At 41.9% G+C, this 22552-nt stretch overlaps 1 protein-coding gene across 2 annotated transcripts in view; it reads left to right on the plus strand.

The window, feature by feature from the left end:
- The window catches only part of GUCY2F (guanylate cyclase 2F, retinal), a 50978-nt gene extending 29581 nt beyond the window's left edge, over positions 1 to 21397 (plus strand). Inside the window, exons 17-20 of one of the 2 annotated variants that reach the window (XM_074860467.1) lie at positions 2172 to 2266; positions 3309 to 3394; positions 11755 to 11846; positions 16988 to 21397. In XM_074860467.1, the coding sequence (XP_074716568.1) occupies positions 2172 to 2266; positions 3309 to 3394; positions 11755 to 11839 (266 nt within the window). In that variant the 3' untranslated portion in view covers positions 11840 to 11846; positions 16988 to 21397. The remainder of the gene's footprint in view (positions 1 to 2171; positions 2267 to 3308; positions 3395 to 11754; positions 11847 to 16987) is intronic. The other variant, XM_074860466.1, reaches the window with a different exon arrangement.
- Positions 21398 to 22552: the final 1155 nt, after the last annotated feature.

Genomic DNA, 22552 nt, shown 5'->3' on the forward strand with positions numbered 1-22552 from the left:
AACTCCATGAACAAGTGTTGGCAGGTCCTAACAAAATCCTTAAGCTTCCCTTCCTCTTCGGGTTTTCTTGAAGTTTTTCTTGATGGGTTGATGTTCATGCTATTTTTCCCTCAAGGTCTTGCCTTTGTTTTCCTGAGGCTTCCAATTATAACAGCACAGCCTACATGTACAGAGCCAATATCTGCAGCAGATAAGACAGTACCATGTCTCAGCCGGTTCTTATTGTCCCATGGCTGGAGACTTCTAGACGTGTAAAAAGAGCTGGTGGGGAAGAAACATTTACTGCTTTTCAGTCGTATGTGTACACAGATCTGCTGTTTGTTGCTGTCCTTGGTTAAGATGTGGATATAAAAACCATAGTGGTTGAACTGTGGATGACACAGCGGACAACTAGGGACAGCAGTGTCAGAGCCCTGGATGTGTTTTGAATTTGCTTTTGATGTTCAGGCTGACAGTTCAAGTTGGCTTCCAAAGGCAACATGTCATAGATTTTAAACCTTGATCTCTCTTTTGAAATTTTCAACAGCTCTAAGAGATTACCTATTATGGCTAGTTTACAAGCTACCCGAAGTCTGTGATATTTAATATTAAAATCTTGAGGTCTTGCCATGCTAGAAATATGTTGCAGTATATACGCCACATTGGAACTTTTTCACTCTTTCATACAATCCTCACATTTCTAGATCCAGTGATTTTGATTAGACTAATTAAGACTAACAGTTAGGCTAATCATTAATTAAGGAAAATTACCTTTCTTGTGATTATGGCTGGCTTATTTTAAGAGGCATGCATTGCATTTGGAAAGCAGTGAAAAGGAGGAAATACTTTGACAGAAGATTTCTAATGGCAAGACAGATTTTTGAAGAATCTCAAGGTTTAGATCCTTGGAAGCGCAAAGTCCCACTGAGACTGGAGACAGTAGGAGCACTGCAGATACAAGAGCATCATTATACATTAATAGAAATGTATATAGATACACAGTAATAGGAAAATTGTAGGTTAGCGTCGCAGGAAATGTAGCTCAAAGCTGTGTGGTCTTCCTCTGCATATTTGAACTGATGTTCTTCTTTCTGATTATTCTGCAAAAAAAAATTAAGTGGTTCATCCCCCATCCTTCAAGGGGGAAGGGAATATGACTGACACACTTGAAATAAAAGCTCAACAAGAACAGCAACAAAGAAAACTATTTTGGGGGAAAATATTTTAGAAACATTCCCTGGCTTGTTCACACCAGCAGAAAAACAACAACAAATTTCAGTGAGTTCCAGCAATGGCTGTAAAACAAACTGAGGGAGATGGGAATTTAATAAAGATAGAATCATACAATTACAGAATTGTTTAGATTGGAAAAGACCTTTGAGATCATTGAGTCCAATGGTTAACCCAACAGTGCCAAGTCCACCACTAAAGCACATCCCTAAGCACCACATCCACACATCTTTTAAATACCTCCAGGGATGGTGATTCAACCCCTTCCCTGGGCAGCCTGTTCCAATGCTTGACAGCCATTTTGGTGAAGAAATTTTTCCTAATATCCAATCTAAACTTCCCCTGGCTCAACTTGAGGCCATTTCCTCTTGTCCTATCGCTTGTTACGTGGGAGAAGAGACCCATCTTCACCTTTGCCCATTTTGTTCATAGGCTCTTAATGGCAGCTCTGGATGGAATTGATTACTGAAAAACCCAGATAGATCTAGATGCGCAGTCACATTTTCATTATGTCCCTTGCAAACTCCATCTCTCTGCTCTTCATCTCAACTTTCAAATGACGTTGGGTGTCTGGAGCAGGACAGTTGGTTATTTTTCTTTTCTTTCATGCTCCCTAGCTATGCTGTGGCAATAGATAAAAACAGTATTTTTGATTCCAACGAATAATGTTGATGAAAAACCATTTACCATCTTTATTAAGAGCTGGTCTTCTACACTTAGTGCGTTTGATATCCTTCTCCAGGAGGTCTCCAGTGTAGATCTCCTCTCACCCTGTGCTCATTACAGCCTACCTGGAAGGATGTATTCATCAGCATCAAACTCTACGTAGAGGAGCACCACACAGCTACACCAGCTACATGCCTGCATGGCTTGGAGCATTTTTCCTTGCCAGTATGAAGCAGCGGGGGATTTGCAATGTATGTGCAGTATAGTGATCCGGCTGTTTTGTTTTCTGTTCCCAGCTTACAGAATTCATGTCAGCCAAAGTACAGTGGATACGCTTCGGAGACTAAATGAAGGCTATGAAATTGTACCTAGGGGAAAAACAGAACTGAAGGTAAGAAGGCCAGGTCTGTGTGAAATGCCTCAGAGGGGAATCTTCTTGCTAAAGGAATTTTCATATTAAGCTCTTGTTTGGCCTTTATCTACCACTCTTCTGTTGGATCCTTCTCAAACAGTCCCCATCGGTTGTTTCAACACATGAGGTAATTCCTGAAGGACCACAGGATCGAGCAATCAGCTGTATGTGACAAATCTATTTAACTAGGAGTCTATTTAGTCCACCCTTGACAGAAGCTGCTACTTTTCACAGTGTCTAAACAGGACAACACTAAATAATTCAAAACATCACTTCTCTCCTAACATGCTCAATAGACAGAAGTAGGAGCTTTACTCGCCTTAAACACCTACAGTAAGAGGCCTGAACAGGTCCCTCAACAATCTTTCATGAAAATTGGAATCATCTCACCCAAGTTCATATGTCTGCAAGTGGAGGTCTGAGGTAATTATTGCAGGTTTAGTCAATAGAAAGAAACCTTCACATAGTTAGTAAAGATAAATTGGCACTTTAGGATATTATTAACCTGACTTACCTTCAGCGTCCAGTTTATGTGAAGATGAATGTCACCCTAGAAGTGTCTGTTTTCTTTCACTTCTCCAGTTAAGGGTGATTGACTCTGGTACAGATGCCTATATTTCATCAGGTGCATCTCACCTTAAAAGCTAAATCATCAGTGGTAGGAGAGGAAGTTATTGTTCTAATACTCATCCCAGAAACAGCTGTAAAATCTCTCAATTAATGATGTTAGTGCTGACACATAAGATGATTAGAGATCCTGTAATTTCTCATTTCTGTTAAGCTGTGTAGTTTCAATGACCCAGATAAATGAGGTCATTTGTAGATGGCAATTTGAACAATGGCTCTTCTTTTAGGATAGTGAAATTCAAATCATCCCTGAACCATAGTGAAGGAGAGCCCAAGATTTCCAGCCCTGCTCTGGATATATATGAAGCCCTCAGAAACGCAGTGAGGAAGTTATGTATTGAGCAGAGGGTGGTCAGAAAGCTGCACTTTATCTGGATTTTTGTTTTTATTTCAGGGTAAAGGAGTAGAAGAGACATATTGGCTAGTTGGGAAAAGAGGCTTTCTGAAGCCCTTACCTAAACCTCCTGAAATAAAGCCAGGGTAAGTGTGACTTCATCACTGTTCAATACATTCATTAAAAGGTCATTGCTGGAGTTCACAGGCTGAATAGCTGTCTTGCCATGGTATCTGTTTGCAATGTCTGCATAATTTTACTTAGGTTGCTTACATTTTCAGGCATAGTACTGGGACTCAGAAGTGATGTGGTTTCTTCAAATCCTCACTTTAATCACAGTTCCCAAGAAGTGGCATGGAAACTTGCTGCTTCCACCCCGCATAGTCCCTTGGAGATGGAGCACCAGGGAGTTCCTTCCTGAGTCTCCTTCCTACTCTGTGTGCCTATGGAAGACACACAGGTGGGGACACTTCCATAACTCTAGTGTCATTAGTGTATGGGTGACACTCAGATTTTTCTCTCCTTCCATCAAACTCCTGCAGAAAACACCAGCCACATTCACCATATAAATATGTTTCTTCCCTGTAGCAGTGCTCATTCTAACAGACCAATAAGGAGACTTTGTGTTGTAAAAATATGGCACCATTAGGTAATTAAAGACTTAATGACGTTGCCCCCATACAAGCGGTGGTGAGCAAAGATTGAGCACTTGAAATTCATTAAGCCATTGTGTAGCTTTGCAATGCCTGACTTTGCAACCGAGTACTCCCTGTTTGGCTGTCACATGCTGTATGCCTGGAAAGGATGTTGTGGTCAGGACATAAAACCAGGAGTGGGATTTGCTTGACAAGAACAGTGTAGTCACCCATATTAAAGCTAGTCAACCTTGACTCCCTTTATAGTCAACAAAGAGAAATACATGCTCAGGGGTCTGATTTGACTGGCCTGCTTGGACATCTGTGTTAGAAGATGAATCACCCTTGCAAGATGCCTGTTTTGTTGGCTGTAAAGAGCTCCTACAGTGACTAGCTCAGAGTTAGCTGTCTGACAGCAAACAGGATCTGTTTTTATTTTGACTCTGACTTCCCCTAAGCAATCTTCTTCTAAGTTTTGCCTCATTTCCTCTTAGTAAAATGAAGATGGCTTTTATCTCCCTTTGCAGATAATAGTTAACCATTATTGGGCAGTTGCATACAGGGCAGTCCATGTGCTCAGAGCCCTCCCAGAGCTTACTTGGAGTAGTGTGGAATTAACAGTATTTTGGGCCATAACTGTTAAGTTATTTGGGTGTCAATCAGGGTGGAAGATAGAAGGTTATTGGAAGATAATTTTGAGAGACAGTATTTCTTAGGCTTGGAGGCATTTTATTCATAGAATCATAGAATACCAGGTTGGAAGGATTGTCTGGTCTAACATTTCTGGTCCAATCTTTCTGGCAAAAGCACAGTCTAGACAAGAGGGCCCAACACCCTGTCCAGCTGAACCTTAAAAGTGTCCAATGGTGGGGAGTCCACCACTTCCCTGAGGAAGATTATGGGGAGATTATTCCAGTGGCTGATTGTTCTCACTGTGAAAAATTTTACTCTTGTGTCCAATTGGTATCTCCCCAGGATTAACTTGTACCCATTGCCCCTCTTCTTTTCCATGTGACTCCTTGTAAAAAAGGGAGTGTCCATCTTCTTTGCAACCACCTTTTGAATACTGCAGCATGGTGATAAGGTCTCCCCTAAGCATTCCCTTCTCAAGGCTGAACAAACCCAGTTCTCTCAGCCTTTCCTCACATGACAGGCTTCCCAATCCCTTGATCATCTTTGTGACTCTCTTCTGGACCCTTTCCAGCCTGTCCACAGCTTTTTTGTATAGTGGGGACCAAAACTGAACACAGTATTCCAGATGTGGCCTGACAAGCACTGAGTAGAGTGAGATAATGACTTCTTTATCTCATGATGATGCCCTTGTTGATGCAGCCCAGCATCCTGTTGGCTTTTTTTGCTGCTGCAGTACCCTGTTCACCCATATTGAGCTTGTTGTCCACCAGGACCCGCAAGTCCCTTTCCACAGAGCTGCTCCCCAGCCATGTAGATCCCAGCCTATGCTACACTCCTAGATTATGTTTTCCCAGGTGCATTGTTAATTGCAGTATTGTTAATATTTGATGGAAATGAGCTATTGAGCAATGTGTGTTGATACCCATGATGCATTATTCATGGGAAATATGAAACTTGGAGGAACTTTGCCAGGTTAGCAAGTTGGGTTTGCTTACCATGCAACCAAAGAAGCACCAACACTTCTACCTTGAGAGTAGGTTCTTCTCATCCTAGTTTTACCCTCTTAAAGTCATGTGTTAGGCCTCTGTTGGCTGTTGAGGCTCTTTCCATAATCCTCAAAGAGCCTGTCCTCTGGTCATGTGTGCCAAAGCCAGACTTACACAGGCCTGAGCTGTTTCTAAACATGGATTGTAAATGGCAGAAAATACATCAGGTCCAGGGAGACAATAAGAGGAAGCAAAAAAATTTCCCGTGTACCCAGGATCAGGGGTTCTTGAGCATCCTTGTGTAACGTCAGAAGAACCCACCAACAGCACTGCAGAGAGGGAGGTGATCTTCTGCTCTTGCCCCAAGGTCCTGATCTTCACTGCTCTTTTAGAGTTTTTCTGTCACTATAGATCATCACACAGCAGTTGGATGAATGTGAAAGTGTAGTGGTTTAAGCTCAGCAGGCAGCCGAGCACCACGCAGCCACTCGCTCACTCCTTCCCCGTGAAGCTGCTGGAATTGCTGAGAGAATACATCTGATTGTCTAGTAATAAATCTCAAGACACCACAAAATGGCTAACAAAGGAACAACAGTTGCACCTACATAATTTGGATTTAATTGATAGGCATCAACCTCTCTGTTTAATCCCAATTACAGACTTATTGGAGGCATTAGTTGGAACATTCACATTGATTTCCATTGTCTGCACTAGACTTTCATACATTGACGGTTATGTAAGGACATTAAGATAAATGTGCTTTACTCTTGAAACCCAGGTGCTGTGAGTGACATGGCTCACACAGGATACAAAACATTTTAATTAAGAAGAAAGGTAGATCAATTAAAAGACCTAATATGCTTCTTACCACCCCTACTTTCTTCCAACTGTGCATAAAATCAAATTAACTGAAAGGTTATTCTTAAAATTAACCTTATGTGAAGCTGCTCAGGGTCTGTGTATCTGTTTTCAGAAGTAAAAACCTTCTGGAAATCAAGCAAGAAACCCTTAAACATCCTCTTTTGATGAGATAGGGTGGAGGTTCAGTAGTAGTCCCAGGACACGGGGAAAGTGCAAATTTAGTATCCAGATTGCAGTGCTGGCTCCTGCCCCAGAGAATTTCCCATTTTGAAGAATAACATCCTTCTTTCTGGATCTGGTCAAATCTCAGTTTTACCTGCTTTACATGGGAGCTTTAAGTTAACTTTGATTCACATAGAACAGGGCAGGCAGTTCAATAGGCTCCTTAGTCCTTTCCTTGCTCCAAGGCAAATTTCTACACCTTCCCTGACAGATTTTTGCCTTGTAATGAATATTATTTCTCCTTCTTCCATGCAGTTTGTTAGGATTTATATTGATGCACCTCAGGATCTTGTGGGTTGGGGCTCCATTGTGCAATAGCCACAAAAAGCAAAGAAAAAAACTTTCCACAAAAGCCTTCCACATGAAACAATAGATTAGGGTGGACATAGAGAAGGTGTAACAAGATTATGAGATATCAAAAACAAGCATGCTGAGCAGTCGAGCAGCAGCCTACCTGTAGGATAGATTTTTTTTTGAGGTTTCACAGTCAGATAGGTTTACAGGAAGGCTGTGAGGTTTCTTTGAGCATACACCAGGAGACTAATTTTGGGGCTGAAGAGCAGCCATGGAAAAAGCCCAAAGTTGCTACTTTATAAATGTGGGATATTGGAAGTTGGCATCCTGTGATGTTCTGGGACAGGCAGCACCTTGTTAGTACTGGTGGAGCACTCCTCTTGTCCAAAACAGCAGAAAAGATATGAGGTTATACAAATCTAGCAAAGACAAGCCTGACCTGGACTAAATCACGGACGCATTTGGCATAGCACTGCAAAAATATCTAGCACTAGGAAAAATGCAATAACTAACGAAATTTGGAAAAAAAAAAAAAAAGAGCCAGGATCATGTTCGTTTGCAGTTCCAGAGAGATGAGTGACATACTCAGTCTTCTGACTTTCTCACTTTTACCATCCTGATTCAGAAATAGTTTGCTCTGGTACTGAATACAGTGCTCCCAAGCAGCAGGAGCCCTCTATCCCAGGAGTTAGTTTTATCTAGCAATTTTCCCTTTCTAATACTATTTTTAAATTAGCTATGAAATTTAACTGAATGAAAAAAAAATTATCAAAGAAAGATACAGATTGTGGGTACTCTCAAGGGTTTTTAACCATGAACTCAGTGCCCAGGGCAAGAACATGTGAGAGTTTTGGATTTTTATCATCAAACCCAGATCCCTTCTCTTGTACGTAGATCTTATGTCCAGAAGGACCAATAGAGCATCTAACCCACCACCATCCACAATCATAAGTACAACCTAATGTGGGAAATCACAAAAAACTGAAGATGCAGCCAGGGATAGAAGGAAGTTTTTTGGGCTCTCTTGTCCTTACATACATGAGGATCAAGCCTAGAGGAAACACCAAGATCCTTGTTTGAAGATGAAATGGGTGAGAAGCAGTGAAGGATACTCAAAGAATCCATCTCCCAACACCAGCTGAGAAACATCTTTTTACGAGACAGGAAAAAAACACCCATTGGTGTTCTTCTTCTTCTTCTACCCAATACAAAGGTCTCATTGCTTTGTCTATGTTGAGGTATCCTGGCAGGATGGGAGATGATCAGCAGAGAGTCTGTAGTGTTGCTGTTGATGCTGATGTGTCTCTGGGGGCATAAGTGAAAGGATTTCCTTTCAGGTTCCTGTTTGAAGTTTTTTACCCAATGCACTTTTAAATCAGAAATAAAAGAGCTTGTGGAACAAAGAGCAGTTAAAAATTTTTGTTGTCCTTACATAGCTGGTATGATACAACAGCATCACAGCATTACATAATTAACTTTATATAATATATAACAAGAGCTATCTGGGGAAACCAAAGCATCCTCTGGCTCATAGGCTGGATCACCCAAATTCAGGACAGATGCTTTTTGCTTCACAATGTATGCTTTATTTTCAAATTATTTCTGAACCCCTAACACAACAACAAAATGAAGAAAAAGGAATATTATGGTCATGGCTATGAGATAATGCAGGTGAGAAAGAAGAATTTTTCTCTGAAATCTGATTGAGGGGAGAAAGGGAACAAAAGCCAGTGACTCATCTCCTTTGAACAATGCTGTCTGACTTGGAATGTGGTTGCTCCAGCTGATATATTTAAACAAGCTCTTTTTGAGCAAGCTGAGTTTTCTGGGAGAATTGGCTGGAATATTAGATTAGAGAATTGCTGCTGATAGCAAGAAACACTAAATGCAGTGTTCAGAAAGAAAGCAAAGTCAGGTAGTGTCATTGTTTGGCTGGAAGACATGATTCAATGCATTACCCATTCTCTCACGGATTTTTCTATAGCTTTAGGGAAATGTAGCTCTGAAACTGTGCTCAGGACCTTGCTGACTTTGTGGATTGTATTCTGGCTTGCAGGTATGGCCTGAGGCATGGCTGGAGTGTGCCCAGACGTGCCTGGATGTGCCCAGTAGTTTCTCCTGTCTCACCCAGACAGGCTTGGAGGTGAAGTGGGAGGTGAAGATCCCTCTGAGGGGTGTTTTTGCAGAGGAACAGAGAGCAGCAATCAGCACCTCAACAGCAGGAGAGGTTGTCTAGGGGAGGTCCTGGCTGCAGGAGTTCATCTGAGGGTGTTTCTCCCTGGATCTGCCCACACTTCCCTTGAAAAGAGAAGCAGAGGGAAGCCCAAAGACGAGTGACCCGAACTGTCTGAGCAGGAGCCAGCTTGAGTCTAGGAACATTTTTATGGTGTTGCACCTGCTGCATGGGCTGGTCAAGTGAGGTCTCTATCCAATCAGGGTACACTACTCTTCCTCATGCCATCTAAACAGTCTTTCTCATTACATAATTGTCCAAAAGCTCTTTTATGAACAACAGTGCTGAGGAACTAGAGGGAAGAGTACCAAGGAGAAACAGTCTCAGAGCTGCTTTTAACATCCTCTGCTCCCCAGACAACTGCTTCTACAAAGCTACCAGCCATTTAAAGTAAGAAAAACTGGAGTATGATGAAATGTGGGTTAAAATAAAATAAACCACCTCAGAAGCAAGTAACCCCAGAAACAATCCTGACTAATTTAAAGACAAAGGTGTGTGGGAAGTAGTCAGTGAAAGAGCTCCAGGGCTGGTTGGATCAGGAACACAGAGCTGAGATGTAATGGGGTGCCCAGGATGACTGCACCTTGCAATAGGGTATGCATTGCTCCAGCACACGGGTTTATACAAAGTGGGGATAAGAGAAAGAGAAAAGAAGGTAGAGAAGAGTATGTCTACATCTGTATGAATCAGGTCTCAAGGAAATTTGAGTTGCACTTGTTCTCACTAAAGGGTACAGAGTGGCCAAGTCATAAGGGTGCGCTGTCTACAGCTCTGAGCCTTTTCTCCTGTCACTGGGAACTAGAAGTTTTACTGGCTGCTTAAGGTTCAAGCCAGGGGCTTGTGTTTCTGATGCTCAGAAAAAATCATTGTAGTGCACCACATTCAGAAAAGAGAAGGCAAATTCCTTAACTGCCCAGTGAGTTGGGGTGCAAGACCTTACAGATTTTCTCCTGGTGGCTTTGGAAACTAGGTGGTGAGAAGAGAGGACCTTGGAAAAATAACAGCTGACCAGACAGAAGTGTTTTGTGAGATGTTGGGATGGATCAGCCCTCTTCAGTTGCTCAGACATTAGTGAGTTCAGGAGATGTGTCAGTGCTGTTTGCACTGGATCCTTCTTGTTATTGTGGATGAAGATCAAGTCATTATCAAAGGATTATTTGATATTTGTGTGAGCGGTGCTTGAAGGTGGAGCTCAGGCAATCTGGTATTGTGCTTGATCCCCAAATACTCTGGTCAGGTCTTCACCTTCTGTGGGTCACAACCTGCTGCACTATTGTGCAGAAACAAGCAGCAACCTCCTCCACTCCCCTGTGGATGAAGTCCTGCTGGGTGGACTCAAAGAACAAGTCCCTCATGCTTAACCATGTGTGGCTGCATTTTGCTACTGCTTCCATAAAGGGGCTGGAGACAAAATATTCCTCTTCCCCCTCCAACTGGTAGGATTTAATCTTATTAAATGTATTTACTTCTAACATAGACACCTCCATCTGAGCTGGTAATCTTACACTTCTTTTAGAGTCAATGCAGAGAAACAGGCACTTCTAGGTGCAGCTCTTCTGCCCCACAGAGGACATCTACTCTGGGATAAAACCCCTGCTGTGGTCCAGCAGTCCCTGCTTCCCTCCACTGGCTCAGAAGAGAGCCCAAGATATTTGGCTTGGATGCAAACATCTCTGTCACATATAGCTAAATTTCAGGGAGATGAATCCCACCTGAGTTGCAGATTCCCAGAAAAAAAAATTCCTTATTCAACTTATCAGGATTATATCCTCCTGGCTTCTCTGTCCTTGGGACACAGCTCTAAAGGCTCCAGCACTCATGGGAGGGTTTATAAACAGGGATTAATGTTTCCATAAAAAGGAAAGATGTCTCCAGAGCTGAGGATTTAGGTAAGGCATGGAAGGAAGGACAGCTTTGTTAGACGTTTCCATTTGTAGGACAGAATTGGCAAAAGAACTGAAACTTGACTCCAATCTCCCTTGGGAAAGGCTGTTAAATTTGTGCTAAGCTTTCAGGGAAAACTGATTGTCTCTAGGGACTGTTAAATAGGATTTCCATTTGGAAAAGTGCCCATAGCTTTAAGAGCTGAGAGTTACTGAAAGCAACACCCCTGGAAGACCAAAAGGCACTCTGACAGGAGCTGAACTAACTGAGGGCAAGGTCTTCATAGCAGTTTTGTTCTGTTCTTCCCTTTGATGAATGAGGGGGAGGATCAGAGGAATAATGGAATAATTCTCCCAAGATTCATCTTGTCTAATAGATTCTGGATACAGCCGTGATAGATATATAGTTTGTGTTCCTCAATCAACAAAGTCATTCATCTCATCCTGGGAGAAGTGTCTAAGATGTGCCAAGAGCTCTCTGGATGTGCCTGGCTTTACAGATTACAAAAGATGCCAGTCTCAGAGCAGGCACTTAACTTCGGGACACTTAAAATTAAATTAGCTAACTTCCTTCTGCAATAAGTCAAGCTGAAGTGATACAAGAGGGGAACAAGTAAAATCGGAACCAGGCCCAGTATTTGTGTTCCTTTTTCGCACCAGAAGACACTTACCTTTCGCTTGCTCTCCGTTACGGTCTGTTCTTTATTGCAGATGAAACTGAACTGATTCTTTCTCTAATGGCCTACATGTTCACTGCAGGTGTAAAGCTCATGGGTTACCCTCAGAAGAAATTGCAGAATTCAAAAGGAGGAAAGCTGAAAAACTCCTTGGCAAAAGGGCCTAGATCTGAGGTAGTAGCTGTAGGACAGTCCCAATGTAGCTCTGCTATTTAGTGGCTGCTTATGTGTTATTTGTCTGCACTTTGCTGTTTTTAGTGTCATGTTTTTGTTTTTGTTTTTTTTTTGTCAAAAATATGTATTATTCTTTTAAAGTGTCTCATTCAAAATGTGCTTGGAACAATTGGGCAATTTCCTAGAAAATTTATGACCTGTTATCACATTCATTCCTGAAAGACATACAGTATTACTGTGTTTACCTGCAGTGTATTATTGATCCACTGGATGTCAATGTGCACTGTGCCAGGAAGAGCCCAGTCCATGGTAAACACAGAGATAAAGCTGGAGTTCAAGTCTGGAAGAATCCAAATTGCTTATTGCTGTTTTCCTGTAACGTATATCTCCTGCCTAGCGTAGTTCCATATGTCATGACATGAAACAGGATGCAACGCTGTTATTCATCACTATGGTACCTACTGGTACAAGAAATATATGTGTATTTAGGATGATTTGATTGGAATTCAGAAGTTACATGGAGTATAACAGCATGACCTGAGGTGCCTGATCAAAAAGTTGCTACCAGAGCAAGGCTGGCATATAAGCATGCACACCCACACATGCACATAGGGGATCTGACGTCCTGTGAAAATGCTGTATGGTTGATTTTTGAATGTTTCTGCTCAGTGCCTCTGAACTAACTTTTACTTAATTTCTACTTTCTTAGAAAAAGGCAGAGGTGGATGAAAGCCCAGAGTGCCTAGATATAGGCTGATTACAAACCCCTAAGATGCACCATATCAAGCTGATGATAGATTACTCTAAAGACTAAAGCTCTATCCAATTTCCTCACAAGGATAAAACCCAACAGAGAACTTCTGGCTGTGTTCCTCTTTCCCAACCACAAATTTTAAAGATTCAGGGGGTGTTACTAGGCTATTTCATCTCCCTTAAGAGATTCTTAAATTTTTTGTCTAAGGCTCACCCTATTCTAGCAGCTGGGCAGAAATTCCTCATTTTAAAAAAAGATTTAAATATGGTACACACTGTGCAGAGACCTGCATAAACACTACCATATGTGAACACTCACTGCTAAATATAAGCTCCAAGGCACAGAAGACCACCCTGCTGATCTACACCTATGAGCACAAGCTACTTCAGAAACAAAGAGGATCTCTTACTTGGGTTAGCCCTGCTTGACAAACACTGCATGTATACTGATACAAAAACATTTAGTACATATATCACCCACAGACATAGACTTCTGCACTGAAGCAAGGCTGATTAGCAGTACTTTATAGAGAACAGAAGGTACTCATTAGCCCACTTGGCTCAATTCATGGGAAACAGCAGAAAAATCAATAAGGCGTTTATACCTGGAGCTTTTCAACAGTCCTGGTTCAATCCTTCTTGTGTGCATGAAGCTTTCAATGGAGGCAATTATGTCCTCAACAGTCACTTCTTCCCATGTACTTTCTTTGTGGTTTAGTGATGTTTCCAGCTATTCTATCTTAGACATTTATGATGAAGAGGAATATGCCATCAATATTCTTATTTTTCCTTAATAGCAATGAAGCAATGCTATACAAGGATCTCAGATGTAGTGTTCTATAGTCCATTCACCTGTTAACAGTCTCACAGGGCCCTTGCTGTGATAAGATATGGATCCCCATCTCGGAGTATTTATATATTTCAGAGTATTCTTCTGGCCTGGAGTCTAGAGGAAGGCCAAGACCCTGCTCCTCATGCACAGGATGTGAATCCTTTAACCTTGAAAGACTGACTTTAGACTCTGTCGTCCTTGGTGGGCACCTGCTTTTGAAGGGAAGTGATTGTTCGGGCTGGATATTGATGAAAACCTACAGCGAAGCATGAGGAACACCAAACTGCACCTCCAGTTATCTGCAGATAAACCTCTTGGCTATACCACTAGCGATCCTTATACTTTGTCCTGCAGTAGGATCTGTGATCTTACATGGACCTATTAACCTGCTCATGCAGGTGGGATTCAGCCCAGAGCACCATGGTTGTCAGAGACACTTGTGCAAGGCTGCTAGATGAAACAGCAGCTGAAGACCACATAGGATAAATCATGAGATCTCAAATACTGACAGACAGTATCCTCAGGCAGCTGAATCCCACCCCCCAGTATCTTACAGTGCTTCTGATATGGAGAAAGGGATTTCTCTCTTTCCTTCAAGGCCCAGCAGAGAACTGTCCCCCAGAGAGGTCAATGACTCCCTGTGATCCCTGGATTGATTGCACTTTGGAGATGAGACTTAGACCCCATGCAATTCAATCAGAGTTCATTATGGAGTTTAAAAGGACAAGATTTCACCCTGATGTGATTGATAGCTGCTGTATTTATGGAGTGACCCATGGTGTATAAATCTTAGTGTCACCTATATTGCTCTTTCCTGACCTTTAGATATATAAACATAAAGGTAGTGTGTCCTACATGGACAAAGGACCAGTCTGGGATCACCTAAAAGTACTAAGGCTCAATTTTTAAAGTTATTTTCTCTCCTTTTTTTTTTTTTTCCCTCAAGACTTTGCCCCTCTCTCGATTCTGACCTCTCATCCCATGAACTCATCTTTAGTGACAGGAGATCCCTCAAGGTTCCTTCTTGTTCAGGAGACACAGTAAACACCCAAATCATTGAATCTTGCTGGCCAAGCCATAGACTAGCAAGTTGTGGCTGACCAGGAGTTAAGATCTGAAAGCTCACTCAAGGCAGGGGTTTTGATAAAGATTCTCTTTGTCCTCAAAGGTGAAACCCACAGCTACACAGAAACCCATACAATTACAAATTACTCCTTCAGCCCCACTGCAGGGATAACCTCAGATGATTTTGCCTGCATGATCTCTCCAAAGATTAAAATCAGAAATGCAGAAACCAAACACTCATTTCTATTTTTTCCCCATCATATCTACTCTTCCCTCTTTCTTCTACCCTGCATCAGCTACTCTCTTGGTATGCAGAGGCATCTCCCAGCAACATACTGGAAGGCATATCTTCCACATCTAACACCAACAAGGCCTAAGAAAACCCCAAAAGAAATTATTTTCCTTGTTTCCTTAGTGATTGCAAAACTTTTGGTATCGTCTTTGACAAGGGCATCAGCTCTTTCTCATAAAGGTCAGTTAATGAATTTTCAGGGTAGATCCTCCACTGAATCTTAAATTTCATTGGGTTGATATATTTAGGTGATTTCTTAAGATTCAGCCTTTAGATTTGCCTTTAGATCCCTTTCCTGTTTTTTGTGCTTGGTTGTTCTTGGCTGCCCCTGGTCTCCCACTGAGTGTGAGAGTGAAGGGAACATGATGTGTGCTGAGTTTGGAGGTCCTGGCTCTTCTCTTGTTGCATCCAGATTTAATAGCCAGTCCTCAGGCACAGGTAACCACACAATCAAACACCATCTGCAGAACCTTAAGTTGATTAGTAAAATACAATTTCCTTGAATGATAACAAAAAAGCATTTAGTGCTACAGTACAGGGTGTCAGTGCTACAGCACAGAGTGTCAGAGTGGTCAACCCTGCACACCTGGTTCTTGTGTCAGTGCTATTAGATAACTTTGCTATAGCTTTATATATACTTGGAAGTATATTTATATACTTCATAGATATCTAATAGCTACTTTAAGGACAGCTCATCCTGTACTGTCATTAAGGGCAGTTTGATTAGGCTGTTTAACAATTCTGTATTAATAATTGGTCACCAGTATGAATAATCCTTGGTCCTAATAATATTCATTCCCCCCTTTCAGGACCTCATATCTTACACTTTTGTGGTAGAATCATAGAAACACAGAATCACAGACTGGTTTGGGTTGGAAGGGACCTTAAAGACCATCTAGTTCCATCCCCCTGCCATGGTCAGGGACACCTTCCACTAGCCCAGGTTGCCCAAAGCCCTGTCCAACCTGGCCTTGAGCCCTTCCAGGGAGGGGGCAGCCACAGCTTATCTGGGCAACCTCTGCCAGTGTTATGGCGCCCTCATTGTAAAAAATTTCTTCCTTATATCTAGTCTTAGTCTACCCTTGTTTAGTTTAAAACCATTGCCCATTGTCCTAATGTTACAGGATCCCTGTTTCATGTAGTCAGTTTTACATATATTTCTATTCTAAAGTAATTGCTTTGTTGTACACAACAATGGTGTGTACAACTTAAAACCATATATATACACACAATTTCTCAACTATTTCTTTTTAATAATCACAATGGTGTTAGTGGTATGGGCTAGCATTTTGTTCTTTTCTGTTTGGAATGATTTTTTTTTCTATTATACACAGTAAATTTGATTTCATATGATGCTTTATGTAAGACAGGACAGCTGCAGAGTTGAGACCTACTTAAAACCACGCCATTCACTCAGCTTCTGGCCTTCTACAAGTCCTTGATCTTTGTTTTCTCTCTGAAACTCCCATTGTGTTATAATAAATCTGTGCCCACTAGCAGATGGTAGAGCCTGGGCACCATACACGCTTGGAGCATCATAGCAAATGATCCTCTTCAGCTCCATCACAGCAATTTACTAGCATGAATCTAGGTGTAGTCTCAGCCCAACTCTTAAGTCCTGGTACTCAGCAGAGCTCATTCTGTCAGGAACAGTGCCAAGCTAAGGCAGCAAAACCACACCTGGATCTGAGATGGATGTCAGGGCTCTCTGGTTCTCTGCCCATCCTATCTTGGGCTTGGTGAGATCATGGGACTCTCAGAGCACCTGGACCTTCAGATTTCTCATTTGTGGCAGTGAATGATCTCAAATCCAGAGAAGCCCAGCTGATTAACAGGGAATCTCTTTTGTTACCAGCTAGGGGCTTTATGAGGCTTATGATGCACAGTTGGGAATGTTTTTCAGGAGCAGCTGAAGCCCTCTGGTTGTTTTTATGTAAATGTAATTTACATTTGTAAAGTGGATATCCTTGGATGAACGCTCCATGTATCCCATGAACCCATGCAACAGCTCCAGCAGTTGTATGGTCTACTGGGACCACCACATCCCTGCAGTTCTCTACCAACATCCCTCCTTGCCTGATGCTTCTTGATGGCTTTGAGAAAGTCTAATGTTTCTGCTTTGTCTGACACAAAATGATGCAAAACAAAAGGTTATTCCTTAGTGAACAAGGTTGCTAACTCCTCTTCTCTGTTTTACAGCCACAACTGGCCAGATGCACTGACCAGGAAACTCAAATCTGTCCTGAAGGACACAAAGAGGACACTGACAAAAGCAAACTTTAAAGAGCTGGGAAGCATGAAGGAGAACGGAATAAGTATTGAAGAGGATGAAATCTGAGAAGAGCACAGCAAAGAACTAGTAAGATCAGGATGGACACCTTGAAGCCAACCCAGCAGAGGAGCTCACACCCTCCATTTATTTCCCTTCCAGCCAAAAGCAGTATAATTGATGAAGCCTCTTAGATCTTTGAGAGGGTGAACCTGAGCAGACAGTTTAATCCTGACCATCATCTCTTGTGAAACTGAGCACCAGCTCAGAGCTGTATGTACATTTTTGGCAGGGGTCCATAGGGGAGGAAAGTGATGGCGATGGGGATGATAGCAACAGCTCTTCATCAGCATTTGTCACAAAGATGAGCCCAAAGAATATTTTAGCTAGGTCTGCATGGCAGTACAAACATGTCCGGCTGTTGGGCCTGGATTCGAACAATAATGCCAAGTACTAAAATAGTTTAACTGTTTTGCATTAAATAGATTTGTTGTTGTTGTAGGAAACTCTGGTTTCATGAAAATCAGTGCAATTCAGAAGAAAATGATTTTGACAACAATGAAAAATATTTTTTACTCCCCACAAGGGGAAATTTTGAATCAAAATGTTTTGTTCCTGTATGTCAATTTAAGCTGAAACATTTTCTTTTAAATTGACATTTCAGCTGCAAATGCCATTTTAATGTTATTTTCAAACTGAAATGACGGTTTTGAAATGGAACAGTTTGGTATGAATCAATATTTGTTTCCAAATGCCAAAATGTGATTCTGCTCAAAATGTCAAAATATGTCATCTTTGTAATTCCAGATCTAAACTGGAAGAACATTTTGTTTCACTTTATACACACACACATATAGCATATCTAAAACATTTTATGCTTTTCATCCCAAAGCAGGATGAAAATGAAATGCCAAGATATTGGAAAACTGAGATGCAGAGAATGACATTCTGCAGCTCCTTTAGCTGAGTAATACTAGTAAGATATCAATTTTCTTTCCTGCAAGTGTGGCTGAGGGAATGAAAAGCACATCACTTAAGCAGTGCAAAGCCTAAAACTCATCACTCTTTTTCCTTCTCAATCTTCAAGTGGTCTCAAAGGCAGTTGTCTTCAAAGTAAGCCTCCCAGTGGGTAAAAATACCTTTCTGCAAAGGGCCAGCTCTTGACCTGTAGGCACTTTTCTCAGAGCACACTTCATCAAAGTCAAATAATTATTTTGTTGGTCACTTCTTCCAGATTTTTTACTCCTGTTCAACATCTGGCTTCTAACAAACTTCTGGGAATTGTTGTCCTCTCTTCTGCAAGGATGAAGAGAACAGCAGATATGGTAATTAAATCAGTATTACCACCAGAAGGTGCTCATTGAATACATGGAGACCTTTCTCAAGCTCAGTTTGAACTCTTCTCATCAGAGCAACCAAAGCAAATTTTTATCATTCAGATGATAAATAAGTCAACAACCACTCACCAAACCTCCTTTGTTTATTGCAAATATCTTTACAAAATGAGGCAAGCCAAGCTCCACAAAGCTAAGGAAGATACTGTTTTCACAACTATTTCACCGTAGCAAGTATAAAACACGTGTACTGTCAAAATATGAGCTGTTTGGGGTATAAACATCTGAAAAGTGAAAACAGAAGGGAAATTTGTTAATATTCTTCAATAATAAGATTTTACTCTGTGGCACCTGGTTTTGTGAAAGAAGCTTTTGCTTATTTACTGGTGAGAGTTGATATTTCAGGTGGGAGAACTTGGCCCTTGAAAGACATCTGTCAAAAGGCTCAAATGACACTTGAGCTGTCAAAGAGGGCTTTGGAAAGCTTTTACCTTCTGCACTGTGTTCACGCTCTGTTTGCAAATTCATTCAGGATTAAAGTCCTGTGAAAGAGACATGGGCCAGGCAATTCTGACATAATATACCTCAATATACAGTTCCAGGGAGGGATGTTGTCTGGGTTGGTCTGTGCAAATGTGAGTTTAGAGTCAAACAATTTCTGCATAATTCATGTCTTTTCCATTATTTTCCCATGTTAAAAACACTGATCAGTGCTGTTCTGTTACGTACTGGCATGGGTTCAATCAATCTGACCTTACGTCTTGGCTAAAGAAAATTGCAAGGTGTGGCAAGCAGAAAGAGCATCCTCTCTACAGGGGACAGAAGAGCTCTCCCTCTGCTCTTGGTGTGGTATTTCCATGCAAGTGAGAGTTGGAAAGGCCTATGTGTAGTCAAGGCTGGCCTCCAAATTAAGAGAAATACCCACAATGATGTGCAAAAGGAGAATCATCTGGCTAAATCTAGCCCTGTAAGGTGCAGTCTGAGACAGTCACCCAGACTGGTCCCCTAACATTCAGAGAAGGGAAACAGGCACTTCCCAGGAGTGTTTCTTAGGCTCCTACATGTGGATACCTCTGTGTGTGCTGGGTGTCTCGGCTCCCGCTACAGTTAATGGAGATCGAGCCAGAAAGTCCAAAGAGCCTAATGACTCAGCTGAGCCTCAAACGGGTGCCTACATCTGGCTAGCACAGTCACCCTTAAACTTCACTGACTGTTGGCAAGGTCTCCGTTCAAGCAATGGGAGCCTGGTGCATGCAGAGATACCCAAAGGGAGATATCTGTGATGCAATTCAGCTGTTGAAACATGGGTACTTAATGCCATTTAGGATGTAGAGTTTAGAGTTAATTCCATTTAGGATGCAGAGTTTTGTAGAGTACCTACAACATCCAAACAGAGCTGATAAATAAGATACAGGACCAGATCCTTTTGCAGTGGCAGCTGGAGGCCAGACAGCAGATCCTAAAATCTGAAATAATACCAGACAGGTATGTTTAATGAGATATACCTTTGAAGTTGGGTGTCTTAACCCCAAAGTGAATCCCATCCCCAATTATCTGCATTCAAATGGATGAACCATGCCCTAAAAGTGTTTGCCATCAACTCTAACAGGAGCTGCACTGATCAGCTCAGGTGGAGAAAGCTACATCACAGATGAATAAAGTTAAGTTGGATGAATCTCACTCTGACACAGATATCATCACTGGTTCAGAGGAGGTGTTGGGCTCCCTGACCTTTTCCCTGGGTCTGGAAACTCTTCCACTTGGCTTGTCTAGATGTGCTAATCCTCTCTGAAACACTTGTTCTTCCCAGAACACAGGCAAAATGGATGTAAAGGAAGATACATATGAGCAGAAAACAAAATCTGTGAAGCGACTTGCCCCCTGAAAACCTTCCCATTGTTCCATTTAGCTGATAATGTGACAGTGAACGGGAGGGACGGCAGCTTTCTATCTTTGCTATATATCAAATTAAACATCTGTAAATGCATGAGGAAAAAAACACCACCACACCTCTTCAGTCTACCACTATGCACATATTCTCCTTTTAAAAATCTACACATAGGTTCAGATACATATGTACTTCAGTTTTGGGGTTCCCAGTTTTTTATTTCATACTTAACCACTAAGAAATAGTCTTCTGAGTGTGTGTTTTTGTTAGTCCAAGAAAAGACAATTTTAAGAAAATGCTGGGTAGCCAAAAACTGAATTTTCCAGCTGAAGATGATTTAAACAAGAGGATTTAAATCTGCCTTCTGCACACAGTTTTTGGATTCTTTCTTCAGCCTCTAGTCTTCTAAAATAAACAACATTCTTTGAATTTATTAAAAAAATAAAATAGTAAATCTGTGGGAAAGGGTAGCAGAGAAGCAAAGTTCTAATCACTGACGACTTTAGTAATCCCAGGATAATTCTTAATTCTCTTTGAAGCCAGTGGTATTTTTTTCCTCTTAACTTCAACAGGAAGAGGCCAAGGACTCATCCCTGAGTGTGATAACCTCTACTGTTAGAAAGCCATAAAATATATTTTTATTTTCCTGGCATTGTTCTGTTTAGACAGGTTTAGGTTTACTCATGAGATTTCTTCCCATACTAACTGTGGTTACTGTATCAGGCTCTTTTCTTGTTATTTTGCTCCTAAAACTAGTATTTGGATGTTGTAATGAGGAAGATGGGGGCTGGCAGCAGCAAATGTAAATTTTGTAGCTCCGCAGAGGACTTCTCAGGTGATTGTGGACAAGTCACTTGGTGGATTTCTCAGATAGTGAAGCGCACACTCTAGAAACCACTATCAACAAGAACCTACCATGTGATTGCCGGAGGTTCTACCACTAACATTATAGGGAGAATTTTAATGTGATCGTGCAAACCCGCTGAGAGCTGTAGAAGATGTATTTATGTACAATATACACTGCCTGAATATAGTTCATATTTCATACAGTATTTTTAAGAGTGAATTAAAACCAAATGCCAATAAAGATCCTTGGAGACCTATCCCTCCACCTGAAAGGTTTGTTCTTGTTTGTATATTTACCTTCAGCTTACTTCTCAGCTTAATTTTCGGCTCTCTGTGCAGATAAAGCACCTGTGGAAACACCTGTTCACTTATTCACTCCATTATTCAACAGTTTAGAAGCAGCTGTCAAAATACACAAGCCAGCAGCACAACAGTCAGGCAGAAGAGGTATGAGGGGATGCAGAAGAACCCAAGAAAGGTATGGAGCAGCTTCAGCACAGATGGGTGTCCAAACAGTTGCAAGGACCTACGTCTGGGAAAGTTTCCCATGACAGGGGATACTAAAGTAGGGAGGGGGCAATACCACTTTCCACATTTATCGTCGGAAAATACCAAGATGCTTCTCTGGGGTTTGGGACTGAAGCCGGGTGAAGGCAGGAGTAGGGCTGAGGGTAAGTCTTCTGCAGCATTACCTCTCTTTGAACTCATGAAACTATGTTGTCTCTGTCCTGACATCCTCATGTAAAAAATCAGCACGTCCACCTTCCCTGAAGCTCTGGTTATTTACCTTGGCATTGTAGAGACGTGTCCTTCAGTGGTGAGGTCAGGGACAGCTCCACGGTCACTGCAGCAGGAGCCCTCTGTCCCATGCAACCTTCCGTCCTCACACCAGCAATGGATTTGTCCCTTTGCTGAAAGCACGGGAGACATCTGTGCAGTTGAGAACGTGGTCTGGCAAGGTCCTGTGCACAGGCAGACCCCTACCCCGCTTCACCCACCCACTCACACACCATAACTGTGGTCATCAGCTGGATGCAAGTCCATGGGCATCATTGGTGGAGGTGGGCTAAGGATTTCCTCATGCTGTAGCCACACATCCTTGCATTCCCCTTCAGTCCTGCCAGAAAGTCCCAGTGTGACACCCATCACTGCCCCCATCTGTGTTAAAAGTAATCATTTGAATAAAAAAATAGGTGGGAGAAGGCAGAGGAACTACAGCTCTTCACGCTCAAACTGAAGCCGTGTGCAATGGTGACCTTAGATAAAGCTCTTGCAGGCAAAACTGAGCCTGATGAGCTGTAGGTCAGCTTGTGGGGACAGTGCTGTAGGATACAGGGAGCTTGATGTAAGGAGGTTGGGTTAGCACACAGAGTTGGACCACACCTCCAAAAATGCACCGAGAGCCATTGCATTCAGGATGATTTCCA

This window comes from Strix uralensis, chromosome 2 (genome assembly GCF_047716275.1).
Source record: "Strix uralensis isolate ZFMK-TIS-50842 chromosome 2, bStrUra1, whole genome shotgun sequence".
In the NCBI taxonomy this organism is placed as follows: Eukaryota; Metazoa; Chordata; class Aves; order Strigiformes; family Strigidae; genus Strix; species Strix uralensis.